Source organism: Mytilus galloprovincialis, chromosome 10, assembly GCF_965363235.1.
Source record: "Mytilus galloprovincialis chromosome 10, xbMytGall1.hap1.1, whole genome shotgun sequence".
In the NCBI taxonomy this organism is placed as follows: Eukaryota; Metazoa; Mollusca; class Bivalvia; order Mytilida; family Mytilidae; genus Mytilus; species Mytilus galloprovincialis.
Window position 1 is genome coordinate 84,956,901 of NC_134847.1, and position 14,272 is coordinate 84,971,172.

Consider the following 14,272-nt stretch of genomic DNA (forward strand, 5'->3'; position numbering starts at 1 on the left):
CATGAGTATATATTTATGAGGGACAACTTGACACGAAAAGCTTCATCTTGAGATTACATGCTTCGTAAATATAAAGTACTCATAATTATTGACAGAAAAGTCAGTCTTTTGTTATAGGAACTCTATATCAATCAATTTCCAATGTCAACATTTTCAAATACCATCTCAACCATTTTCAAGTATTCCTTATTTTTTTTCTAAATAGGATGCAGAACCCTACTGGAAACCTTAGATGTTCGAGTTTTTGTAAAACAGAACTTATTGTTTGTTAACTAGCGGCAAATTTGCAGGTGTATGAGTTGAATCCATCACGACAGGTACCATGAAGCTGGCGTACAGATAGGTCACATCCATTAATATCAGCAATTTCGTAGATCTATTGATGTTATTACTTTGTATTTCGGTAATATCAATTAAAAAAAAACCGATTCGATTCAAGATCCATGTATTCAATATCTTATATATATGCAATAACGTCGATGCATGTCTTTGTTCTATTTATAGATGAAGAGTTTCTATGTATTCTATTTTATTAGTATACCTAATGAACCTTTTTTTAACCTGATATTTGTTTAAATCTAGTGAAATTTAAAGTAAGTTAAAAGGTAATATTCGTTTAATAGGGAAAATGATTTACCAAAATAATTACACATTGTATATGTTTGTAGATTACTTCTTGAATATATTAGGTGAAATATATCATACATTGAAAACTGATTTTAAAGAGTTTCTCTACTATGTTGTCTTGTCAATTATCTATTTAGTTCAAATTCGGTAATGAGTCTTACAATATATATCTGTTTTAAAACTTAAATTATAACACACGTGTCTAGTGGACTTGCTTTCGATTTTTGAACCATGTTTGCGATACAACAATAGCAATATTTATAATTATCATTTTTGAACATTTGATGTAAATTGCCGCTAATTTGAAAAACAAAAATTGCATTGGTAATTTATTGTAATTCGTTGAGGTATTAAAATGGGTTAGCAGATATAATTCAACATGATCAAATTTAGACACACATAATGTTTCCACTCATAAAAACAAAAAAAAAATGTATAGAAATAAGAAATTCCTAACAAAACTAACACAATTTTCTTATTTTAAAAAATTGCATGTAGGTGCTATTATTATTCAAATTATTTAGAATCATGATTCGTAAGTACCAAATATTTGTTTTTTTCTGTAATTATTTTTTATCATATGTTCCCCTTTTTTGTGAATTTCTTTTTGTCTGTAACATTTTTAATCTTTTATGATAGTATCAGGACGAGTTGTGTGAAATTCAGTTTTGAAATTGAAAACATGTGTTCATATATTTATCATTAAATAGTAGAAAGTAAAATCACATAAAATACTGCACTCAAAGGAAACTCAATTCGGAAAGTCCATAATCACATGGCAAAATCAAATAACAAAACACATCAAAAACGAATGTACAAGAACTGTCATATTCCTGATTGGTACAGGCATTTTCAAAATGGTGGATTAAACCTGGTTTTATAGCTCTAACCCCTCACTTTGATGACAGTCTCATATATACCGCTGTTCAAAATCTATAAATCGTTAGAGAAAAAAACAAGAATAAAAGAGAGGGGAAAGATACCAGAGGGACATTCAAACTCAATGATCCAAAATAAACTGACAACGACATGGTTAAAAAAAAAAGACAAAGAGATAAATAGTAGTACAGAAGACAAAACATAGAAAACAAAAAACTAAAAACTAAGCAACACAAACCCGACCAAAAACTTGGACTGATCGCGGGTGGTCTGGAAGGGTAAACATATCCTGCTTGCATGCGGTACCCGTCGAGTTGCTTATGTTGCTCATGCATTACAAGAGGGGCATTCAACCTCATAAATCGAAAGTAAACTGACAACATTCAATAATTTCCATATGTAGTATAGTTTATAAACCATAACCATTCTATACATATTTATATTTGATATTCTTTAAATTATAACTTTTCTCTTGTTTCGTTGATGTTTTTGAAACATAGGTTTTTACACACGTTGTACAATCTTCTTATTACTTTTTGTCTTCTTTCAAATCTATGACTCGAAAGTACAGGATCTTATCAATATAATAGTGATACAATACATAGTAATTACCTGTTTTAAAAACAAGGTATTTACAGATGTGTCATGAAGATTATATTTTGACTTGTTTCTAATCTAAAATGATAATGACAATATCCAACTTACTGGTATTTAACACTAATAACTTATGACAGACGAATATTTAGTATTGACTTTGTTTTTCATTAAAAAAATACAAAATATAATCTTCTTGACATATCTGTACTTAATCCTTTTTCATAAATTAGTTGTTGATATTCGCCAAGGCATTCTATTGACAAGTACAATGTATTTAAATGGTAAAAATGGCACAATTGAACGCAAAATTGTAAAAAAAGATACAATCTTACATACTTATTAAATTCTAACACGCACAATGTACATAAGTCCTTGTGTACGTGAAACTTGTCTCTTAGTTGGTCTATTTATTAATGAAAGAAAAGTTTCATAACTCTCGCGTAAAAGCAATTTTTGCATAAATGTCTCGCTTGAAGTAGCATTACAGGCTTATTGCAGAAACGTAAGGATGGTGGTATTTAGGATATAATGTATTGTATTTGAAGCTTTAAGGACATCCATCGGTAGTTTTACTGTCGCAAACTTATTTTACCTGTCGACGCGTAGCGGAGACAGGTAAACGGGTATTTGCGACAGTAAAACTTCCGATGGACGTCCGCAAAGCTTCAAATACAATACAGTTATCTCTATTCTAATGCAAAACAAGTTCATAATTAAATTTCAATCATTATTTCAGTGTAAAATCTTCATTAAAGAAAAAAAGGCATGCTTCCGGCGTCAAACATAAACACCGGGTGTTTTCTGGCTTCTGTGCCGCTTCAGAATGTAATAAAATTTGATAAAAAGAAGATTTTTAGGTGCAACATGTGAGTTTTTTTGCTTATCATTATCATTACATGTCAATATATTCAGCAATTCAAACTGTCGGCTTACTTAGTTACAGCAAGGAGATAGAGAATGTTACGCTAACTGTCATCCAATCAGAACCATTGAAACAAAATAATTGCATTAGAATTAAATATGTATAACTTCACATTTAAAATGCTGTAAAAACGAAAGAATCATTACATTAAAAAGTTGTTAAAACAACCATGAGTATGAAAAAGGAAGATGTGGTATAGAGGTTAACAGTTATGAAAGGTACCAGGATTATAATTTATTAAACCAGTCGTTAACAACTTTAGTCATCATAGGGCCTTCAACAACGAGAACTGATCTTATAGTCAAAGTAGTCACTGAAAGTTATTTCAAAGTAAATAACGACTATAACAAAACATATGTCAAAGACTAAAATAACAATAAGTACACATCCAAACTTCCAATATATTTAGTAGAAAGAGATGTATGAGAAAGCTTGACTAATGATTTCTAAAGTATACGTACCTCCTTATATTTCTAGAGACTTTGGTCGTCATGAGATACAACGTCAACAAAACAATGCCGATAGTCGTAATAACAAAATCGATCACGCAGAACAATTCGGTCTAAAATATTTAGCGTATTATATACGCATGTCTACATTTTCTTCAGAAATATTATATTATCGTAACGGAGAACTTGATTGTCTGATTTTTATATAATCATAAGTTGCACATGGAATTATAGTTAGTTGGAAGTGTTTAAGATATAGTTTGTATATATACCTAGTTCACAATGACGACCAGTGTATCCTTGAACACATTCACAATTGTAAGCATTCACTTTATCTATACACCTCCCGCCGTGTTGACAATCAACAGAGACACAATCATCGATATCTGAAACGATAATCAACAAAAAAAGTAAAATCACAAAAAATAGTAAATTCCTTAACGGAAAGTACTAATCGAATTGCATAATCAAAACCTCAAACACATTTAACGAATGGATAAGAGCAGTTTCTCTGTTAGTTCATATGGTAAAATTACTTAAATGATATAGTTTTACAAAATACTTTTCTTATGAAAAAATTATATGATTCAACTATTTTGGACAAGTTGTATGTTACTTTATTCTTAACATCGTTTGACTGCCACTCATTTTATGTATGACGAAATTTATTCTAGACAACTTAAGCTTACTTGTTTCACAATTAGTGCCTTCGAATCCTATCAAACATGTGCACTGGTAACCATAGTGAATATTCGCACAGGCTGCTCCATTTCGACAAGGACCAGTCCCGCAGTAATCTGCAATCAGATATCTATGTTGAAAACGATCAAGATCAGAATGTATTGTAAACATCATTTATAAAGTTTAAATAAAATCATTATATATAGATACCAGGATTGAATTTTATCAATGATTTTTAATTGTAAAAGGTTTTTTTTTTTAATAATAAAACTATTTTAAACAAAAATTAATATCAAAATGACTCCTACATTATCTCACAGTAAATTGCTTAAGGATGTTAGCTTGTCATGTTTCGGAATTAAGTCATATTTTCGAAATCATCTCGTTTTATCCATTTTAATGCCTTAAAACATTTGCCCAGGGACCCTCCAAAGGAGCCCCATTTTTCTTTTTATAAATCTTTCACATGTATATTTAAAATCTTATTAATTTTTTAATAGATTTTGAGAATTTTAACTGGTCAATGATACAGCTATGTAAACTCAAGAGAGAACATTATACCAATGGCGAATATCTTAAAAACAAACACAATTACCCCTACATTTTTGTTTTGCTATTTTGGTTCCTCAATTAATCCCCTATCAATATATAATTGTGTTATGGAATGCTATTTATTTTGAAACTGAGCAGCGAACTTTCTTTAATGAAGAAAATAATGTTCCTATTTAGATATACTATCGGAAACATTTATGGAGGCATTTGAAATACATACTTGGACAGGCTAGAGTATTACATGCTCCTTTTTCACTTGTGGTACCATCACAATCTTTTCCTCCGTGAGCAGGAGCTGGATTGTCGCATGCTCTTGTCCGGGTATTTGTACCACCTCCACAAGTCACTGGACATGCACTATACTTAGACCATTCACTCCATACTCCATTGACTGTCAAATAAATGTCACCAATTAAGGATACTTATTGATGAAGATATCCAAAGCAACGAAAAAACATGACAACAAACAATAAAATAAACATGTATATATAGTTTTACCACACGTTTTTCACCGACAAAATTGTCAAAGCTTTTTTCGTGTTTTGTATTTATAATGCTTAATGTAGTAACGTATACGTATTTTTATATACTACTAGAACACACCCGTGATATCGCGGGTCCGTGACTGAATTAAAGTATATAACTATGCACAAGCCTTATTTTAGTATTAGTATTGTTATCTGATAAAGTCATGCCGATTATAAGATACACAGTTTTCTCTGCTATCAAATCTTTCTGTTTGAACCCGTTGAACTGGAACTTATCAATTATTGGTAATATTAATTATTTAGAAAACAAAAGCTCCTGGAATGGAGTATTTTTTAATCAACAGCATTGTCCTATATGAGTTATAAATAAAGTTGAATTCTTTGAATTCTTTGATTCGCTGTTTTACGCTGTCATGCCCGCTAACAAATTGAAAACTGTACCTATACGCCTTATTTTTAGTCACAGATTTTTAGTATTCGTATTGTTATCTTAGAAAGTCTTACTGATTAAAATACTACAATAGGTAACAATTTGACAATTTGGTAGTGTCAACCCTGTGATTATGACCCGTGTATATAGCATATTAATCCTGAATACACCGTTTTGTGGTGCGCCTGTCAGATGCGGAACGTACAGATAAGGTAATAGGTAACAGGTGAATATACTATTGGTATCGGTATCGGACTCGACCCGGAACTTCTTAATTATTGGCAATATTAATTACGTGGAAAACAAAAAGGCCTGGAGTGGTGTAATTTTTAATCTACACCTTTGTACTATATAAGTTGAATTCTTTGATTCGTCGTTTTTACGTGATGACGGCTGACAAATTGGACCTCGTTATTTTAGTATTATAGATATAAATACATTTATCGTAGTTCATAGAAAGAATTTACACAAACTGAAATACTTTTTACTTAAAGAACTTATGTAATTATCAATTTGATAAAAACTTAATAAAATAATATCACATATTGTTTCTTATTATGTGAAACAAAGCATTATACCTGGACATGCCTGAGTGTTACAGGTACTACTTGTGATAGAACTACCCGAACAAGACTTCCCGCCATGAGCTGGTGATGGATTATTGCAGTATCTATAGCTATATTTATAGCCAGTTCCACAACTTTTAGAGCAAGATCCATAACTTCCATATGATGACCAACCTCCATTAACTACATAATAGAAAAGTTAAAATGCTTTTTTTTTCAAATGATATAATTGTTACTGAAACGTCTTTACTCTACAATTAATAAACTTATACAAGAACAGAGTACTAGTGAGTGATATTTAGCGTGTTAATTTTGTCGCCAAGGGTCTTTTTATTCTTTTTCAAAACACTTTGCATAATTATTCAAACTTTCCAATTCCGCCATGTCTAAGGTTATCGAAAATTGCATACAATCTATATCTTCACATTTCCCAAATTTTCAAATTATGTCCTTCTGATTGTCTCCTCAATATCAATTTATGTTTATGTATCATTTTAATACTTGGTTTTGAAGAAAAAGATAAAATAGCAAAATTGAAGTACCAATAACGCTTTCAGTGTCATTGATTGCTAAAGAATGCATAAGATATATAATACTATGTCAAAATCATTTCTGAAAGAGTGATACTTGATGTAAAACATTATGATTCAACGTGAAAACAGAATAAAGAAAAAAACAAGAAAAAAATAAGAATAATTAATAAGACTCTCTGTCTCTCATAAAGATCTTAATTGTTTTTATCATACATTTAGTAGTATATAAAGTAGTTTTGAATATTTGATAAATAGCCTGCTGTTTAATCCATTTCGCGCATCTTTGATGCGCACCCTTTATCATAACCTTTATCACACCCCTACCCTTTATCGCACCCTTTAACACACTCCTACTAATTTTTGTTTTTGTTTTACATAAACTCCGTTTTAGTTTATCCAAGCTTCTTCAGAATTTTTTTCCCTCAAAATGGGTTCTTAATGAACGGTCATTCGGGCGTGGCGCAATTTATTGAATGCCGTCATTGTTTGGAATGTGACGTCACAAACGTCAATTTTCATATTTCTGACACACGAAACGCAACTAAAAAAAGAACTCAATGAAATACCATACAAAACACACAAAGAAATACAATTAACAAAACATTTTTTAAACAACAGCATGCAAATTGTAAGGTAACACAGGTGCTTCAGATGAGTAATTGAGTAGTTCTTTTAACGCTTTTAAAACAAGACAAAAGTAGAACTGAAGGTAACCTAGGTGCTAGGGATCAGAAAGCAGTTCATATGTTCTCTCCTGTTGAAATATATGATAAAGCGTATAAAACATAGCAAAATTCGTATCACATGCCGTATCACCCTCGACCAATATCATCCCTCGGGCCTAAAGGCCCTATGGCTGATATTGGTATCTCGGGATGATACGGCATATGATACGGATTTTGCCATGTATCATTCTCTATATATAAATATATGTCAGAATGATTACGTATATTATTATGCTCAACTGTTATTATGGTCAAATGATATTATGATCAACTATAACAGTAAAAATTTGATTTTACCCACAAACTAACATAAATAATCAGTTAAATCTGCCTAGTAACTCAAATACTTACTTGGACAGGCATGTGTATTGCAAAAGACGTAGGCAGATGTGCTACCAGAGCAGTAATTTCCACCATTTTTCGGACTAGGATTACTACATGATCGTGTATGATACCTAGTTCCACTTCCACATGATTTTGTACAAGCAGACCAACTTCCCCATGAAGACCATCCTCCGTGAACTAAAAATAATTTTTAAACATGATTTTTTTACACATAGATGTTAAGTTTAATTAATTAGTTTGTCATTTATTCATTACCAAATATAAATTAAAAAACTTTAAAAAAAAAATGACATTTTAAAAGGATTTTTAACAATTTCGTCAAAAAAAATCAAATATGATTTTACGACATTTTCTATCCAGATAAAACAGTTAGATAAATTGAAATGCCTACTCAACAAATTCAACTACACACAATATGTCCATGTGTCTTACCGATACATCCAACAGTGAGATAATTAATATGTCCGTAGTTAGAATTGGTATTTGTACATCCTGAGGAACAAGTATACGATCTGCATTTGTATTGTTTCATGATTTCTCTCTAAAATAAATACAACTTATTCATCTTTAATTGTACAGAGATTTCTATGATATTTGTTCCTCCAAGTTTAAAATGTGAAAGTGCAATTAAAACAATACCTTTTTATAATCGCTTTTTCTGTTCTGTTTCTTGGTTCTTTGAATTTATTTACAATTTGCGTATATGTGTGCAAAAGGTGAAAAAAAGCAAATATACCGAACACAAAGGAAACTATTAAAACGAAAGTCCTTTAACAAATGGTAAATTCAATAAATAGTGCAGTCCATTTGTCATTAATCGTGTCTGTAATGTCCATAGTGTCATTTTTGTTTTTGTAATTATTTTATTTTTGATGATGAAACATGTGAAATTACATACTACAGTTTTCGATACACATTTTAAAAATAAAGTAATACTTGATAAATCAATTAAGTCATATGGATATAATAAGATATATATATAAATATAACAAAAAGATTTTGTTAATTAATCAAATAAATTTAAAAAAAAAAGCTGCTTCTAACATATGCCATTTCTGATCCATTTTTACTTTTTGTACAGGGGTTAAGAAACATACAGAGTATTTTTCTATATTAATCCAATATTTTAAATATTCTACCCCACCATATTTTGTGGGGGATATGTTCTTACATCTACATTTGTATATATAATATTTGAATAAAACAAAATATTGTTAACTGTTTTACTGTTAACAAAATCCTCAGACACACCTAACATGACTTCTTTTGCACTGAAAGGCAGGAAAATGCCATAATTTTTAATCCAATCTATAACGGATAGCCAGAAGTTTTGTAATACATTACAATCCCAAAAAATGTGAAAAATATTTTCTTTAAATTCTGAACAAAAAGTACAAAGTTCAGTTTCTTTTAATTTACATTTCAATAAAAATGAATTACATGGTAGAATCCTATGAACAATCTTAAATTGACAGTTTTGCAAAAACGAGTTTCTGGTTATAATGAAGTGCATGGAATAAACAGCATTCCAATCCTCAATCTGCATATTTAAATCTCTAAGTCCATAGTGTCATTAGTGGTGAGATTATCTTTTATTTTCAATGAACGTACTTGTGTCTTGAACCAAAATACTAAAAACATTTCAAAACTTCACTCTTGCAAATACACAGATTTGTAAAATTGCATTGACTGTAAATGTGAAATCTTTTACCAATTGGAACAACACATCATATTTAACGTTATTTGTATAAATTTATTATTTTATAAAATTAAATGAAATGTTTTATCTTACTGGGAAACGAATGCGCTAAAACCACCTGCAGTAGGGACTAACTAATTACTCTTTTGATTAACATTCTATAATTATTCCATTTAAAATTAAAGTATGATATATCTTATAATGTGTTTTCTATGAAATCTAGACAGATTAATGCAAAGATTGTTAATCTTTTACATTTTAAAGAAGTTCAGTACAAATTAAAGTCGACAATAAGAATTTTATTCATCATATTCATTTCAATATACTAACGCCTCCTTCTCTAGATGACGAATTCTCCTCACATTCTTCCCAGGAACAGCCCTCTCTACATTCTTCTGCCGCGTTCGTCCACCAGCCCCTTTTACGACGAACTAAAAATTTTGTGGCTGCCTTTTTACTAAGGGAAATGTCTTCGTTCAGAAATATATCTGTAAAATATGAGTGTTTTGGCGTATCAAAATAAGAATATGTATTGAAAAATAAAACATGTTTATCTTATATTTCAATATTGTTGAAATTATTAAAATAAGCAATTATCATATACAATTAAATCATGAATTTATAAATCATCATTTTATCGTAACAAATATACACGGATAGCAATCTTCATTGATAGTGAATGATCAATCTGAGAGCAAAACTATCATATAGTGTTTTATCATATGAGCTTCGACATTATGCAAGCGGTAGTAAACATGTAAATGTATACAATATTGATTTATTTTGGAAAATTAAATTATCAAATAAAAGAGGAAATTTGGTTTGTTTGGTAGTGGTATTATGAAAACTCGATTTTCCAACAGGTACACACTTCCCTTAGTCAAGTTAAAATCCAAGACAGGTTAACTGATGTATTGAATTGTTTTTGCACAAGTTCGATGTTTACCCGTTGCAGCTCATATCCTACCCGTTATATTAATTTATTATGACTCCGATAAGCTTACCTTTTGCAATAACTTGCACCAGAAGTGAAAATCCCAGAAGATAAGTTAGGCACTCCATCAATATTTAGTCTGTTATCATCTAGAGTATTATAAAAAAAAAACAATATTTTTTATTCCATAAAATAAGTCAAACAGCATATATTTATGTTTAATTATTTTTTTTGTCAAAGGAAACATAAAACAGACACCGATAAGATGATGTTTTTATATGTTGGACTCTTTAATATTGAACAACTGCCTCCGTGAAGCAATCAATTCGTTCTTAAAATAATGCAAATACTTCGAACCATCAAAATAGCAGCATGATTGCTCTACTACTGAATTCAGGAAGCAGAACGATACTGGTGATAATATTCGCTTATTCCATAATTTCTAAAAAAAATATTCACTAAAATTGTATATGTTAGCAATTTATCAACGCGGATTGTGTTGATTTTGTCCGACACTTTCAGTATATTCAGATCAAGACGTTTTTATGTTTTATTGATGTATTGGTATTTTCATAATTAAAGATAAGCTTCAACGACAACACCGGCTAATGGAAACATGAATTTCTTCCTCAACTGTAACGTTTAGCATGTCTTATAATGAAACATATGACTCGCACACTATAAACGGTTAAACCCGTTCTGAATAATTAACTTGTCAACACTATGATGTTCATAGTTCATCAAAAATATCATTATACTAAAACATACTTTAAAATAAGTTTTATCATCTAAAATGTTTAACATATTAAATGTGAATATGGAAAAAGTAAAATTAAATCTGAAGAAGTCTGTAAAAACGAACTACTTACGACAACGAAATTAAGTGAAATGATCGAAAGTGTTCACGAAAGTGGTGTTTTCATTTGTTCTAATGTGTATTGTTCGAGATCGTTCGTGAATAGCAAAAAATAAACCAAGACCTTTTGTCAGACTGACCTTATTCTAATGCAATAATCATAACTCAAAATAGAGTCAATGCAACTTATTTGTTTCGTTAATTGTATTTATTATGTTATATATTAGCCGCATTTTTTAAACTTGTTGTTGTTTTTGTTATTTTTCTCATAAGAAACGGCAATTTCTTTTTTTAAATAATGCATAACCCTTTTTTATCATTTGACGACCCATTATAAATCAAATATCCCAGGAAGTACAAAAGGGCTTAATGATTGGAAGATTACAATTATGTGTTCTCTTACTTATTAGTTTTAAGCACGCAAAATATACAAGTACTTGTGTACGTTAAACGTTTTGCACTATTATATGAAGGTAAAATCAATGTAAAGTAACAAGCAATTTTACAAAAAACAAAGGACAGTATTTTTTAATCTTTACATAACTATCAGTACACAAATTCTAGATAAATTAGTTAGTTATAAGATTGACCATATTACATTTGTTGGGTTTTTGTAAAATTCGAAAGTGCATACCATTTGAATTGATATCATCACTTTTGGTTTAATATCGCTGCTAGTCTCCTTGTTGATTTCCAAGTTGAACTTTACTTTGAGAACCAAATCTATCGCAATACATATTTGAAGCATTCAATGATACAAAGTCAAAAAGACGATCAAAGAACTCTGGAAATTATCAAAAGTAAAGAAAAACTATAAAACTCCAAACTCCAAACTTATTTCCAAAAGAGAAAGTCCATAAAAATTGACAAAATCAAACAGTAACTACCACAGAACGAATCGAACACAAATGCTATATTCTTGATCTTGAACATGTATTTCCCTAAACAAATGCTGGTCTGAACTTTGTTTTAAAGCTTCTTTGACAGTTGTTTATATATATATATATCGTGTTTAACACGTAAGCATCTTAAACAACCATATTATTCTATTTGATCATAACTGGGTTCCAGCAGCCAAAATGAATTATTCATGGTGAGAATACATTACACCAAATCGGAAGTAACCGGAAAGTTTACATTCAGAATTATAACTCATCTATTCATTCATTTCATTAATATTGAACAACTTCCTTCTAAGTCGTACAGATACACATTTATACTATTAAAATAACGAAGTCAAATTAGTTAGCCTGTATGACGTAAAGCCTTAAGTTTATTTATAATTTATATAATGTAGGATATTTCTATGTCTAGATTTACAATATTCCAGGCTCTTTGATTTACCACATAAATAATATAACCAATATCTAACAAGTTCCTGCCGAATCTAATACCGCTATAGTATATAGCATATGTCAACTGTGCTTTGCGATTGTGGGTTCCTGTTACCTCCTGTAAATATCCCCTCTATCAGGAGAACAGGAGAACCAGGAATTCCTCCAGTAGATGTTTTATATCTATGTTACACTTCAGTATGTTTATTTTCACCTCAAATGCCCCTTATATTTTGGGTTAATATTCTTAAAATAAAAAACTGAGTTTACAGTAAGTTTATTGTAGTAGGAAAACAAAGACATGTTCAAACAAAACGAATTGGAACGCAGAGAAAATGTGCTTCTTTCATGACTTTATCAGAAGACAAAACGAATGTAAATTATCAAGGCAAGTGTATTTATATTATAAGATGTTTCGGTTTGGTTTCAAATTCATTGATCCATATTTGGAAATTTGAAAGAGAGGCGAATGATACAAGAAGGACATTCAAACTCACAAGTCAAAAATGAACTGACAACAAATCACAACTCCGATATTCGAAATCATTAATAGTGTTGTATATGAACAAGGGAGGACACAAAAAAAATTCAAGCATAATTTACATACTTGATGTTTCAAATGAAAAGGTAAGAAAATTTCTCCGATACAATTTTTAAAATTCATTTGTAATACTGTGACAGTTTTGAAAATTCCATATACAAATACATACCTATTCCTACAGAAAAGGCCCAAAAAGCTGTAATGGACTGGCGTATATATTTTAGAGCTGGTTGATAAACAATGAAAATTTGTTTTCTTCAAAAATTCCGATACAACCTCAATGTTCATCCAAGGCACGCACTAGCAGTGAACAAAACGCGAATTCATAACGCGTTTGTGTAAGATTTACACATAATGTATACACAGAAGTATATGTTGTACGATTGTCAATGAGACCAACGAACGATAATATAAAAAACTACATTATTGCCCTATATGCTATATATCCTGCCAAGTTATCCAACATTAATCTCGATTTGCCCCGTGATTTTCTAAATGTCTGTATATTTTTACTTGTTTAATTTTGATCGTCAGGCTAAATCACGACAAAACATGTGTGTTTTCTTTGCCAGATAGATCGAAACAAGGGGCCATCTTAAGCAATGAGTTGAGAGTCTTTTTATCCGTGTTAAAGGCCTCGCAAATTTTGAGAGAAATAAAAACCTATAAAAGCTTTGTTCCTTTTCTCTTTCTTGATTTTGCTGAGCATAAACTGAATTGTGTATTGAATTGATATAATTACACGTTCTTTCTTTACTATATAATCGCAAAATGTGGTTAAAACAAAACTTTAGATGAAACAGTAGCAGTGTAAAAAAAAATGTCAGTGGCGTCAGAATATTGAAATAGGCGAAAAAGATTTTATATTTTTGGAGATATAAGTGGCGAAAATGAAAATTGGCTGATGTGGGAATCTTGGTGTACATTATTTACTTACATGAATCGTGTATGAAATGCATATAACACAAGACGATTTTATTTCTTCATGTTAAACATATCTATAGAACGATTTTAAAAACAAACATTATTGTCATTATCATGTGTGTATACAAATCCGATACTAAGAACGATTTGTGCATACAATACATGACAACTTGTGTAAACAAAAGGTTAA

General features: G+C 30.2%; 1 protein-coding gene across 4 annotated transcripts in view; it reads right to left on the bottom strand.

Annotated features, from left to right (window-relative positions):
• The window catches only part of LOC143048658 (uncharacterized), an 88,425-nt gene that overhangs the window by 32,030 nt on the left and 42,123 nt on the right, over nt 1-14,272 (bottom strand). For 2 of the 4 annotated variants that reach the window (XM_076222450.1, XM_076222449.1), the window contains exons 1-8: nt 10,498-10,577; nt 9,824-9,981; nt 8,227-8,335; nt 7,801-7,971; nt 6,204-6,374; nt 4,928-5,098; nt 4,164-4,271; nt 3,747-3,860 (exon numbers count right to left, since the gene is read on the bottom strand). The exons of the other annotated variants lie outside the window; for them this stretch is intronic. In XM_076222450.1, coding sequence (XP_076078565.1) covers nt 3,747-3,860; nt 4,164-4,271; nt 4,928-5,098; nt 6,204-6,374; nt 7,801-7,971; nt 8,227-8,335; nt 9,824-9,981; nt 10,498-10,555 — 1,060 coding nt within the window. In that variant the 5' untranslated portion in view covers nt 10,556-10,577. Of the gene's footprint in view, nt 1-3,746; nt 3,861-4,163; nt 4,272-4,927; nt 5,099-6,203; nt 6,375-7,800; nt 7,972-8,226; nt 8,336-9,823; nt 9,982-10,497; nt 10,578-14,272 lie in introns of those variants that run through there. 4 annotated transcript variants of the gene reach the window in all.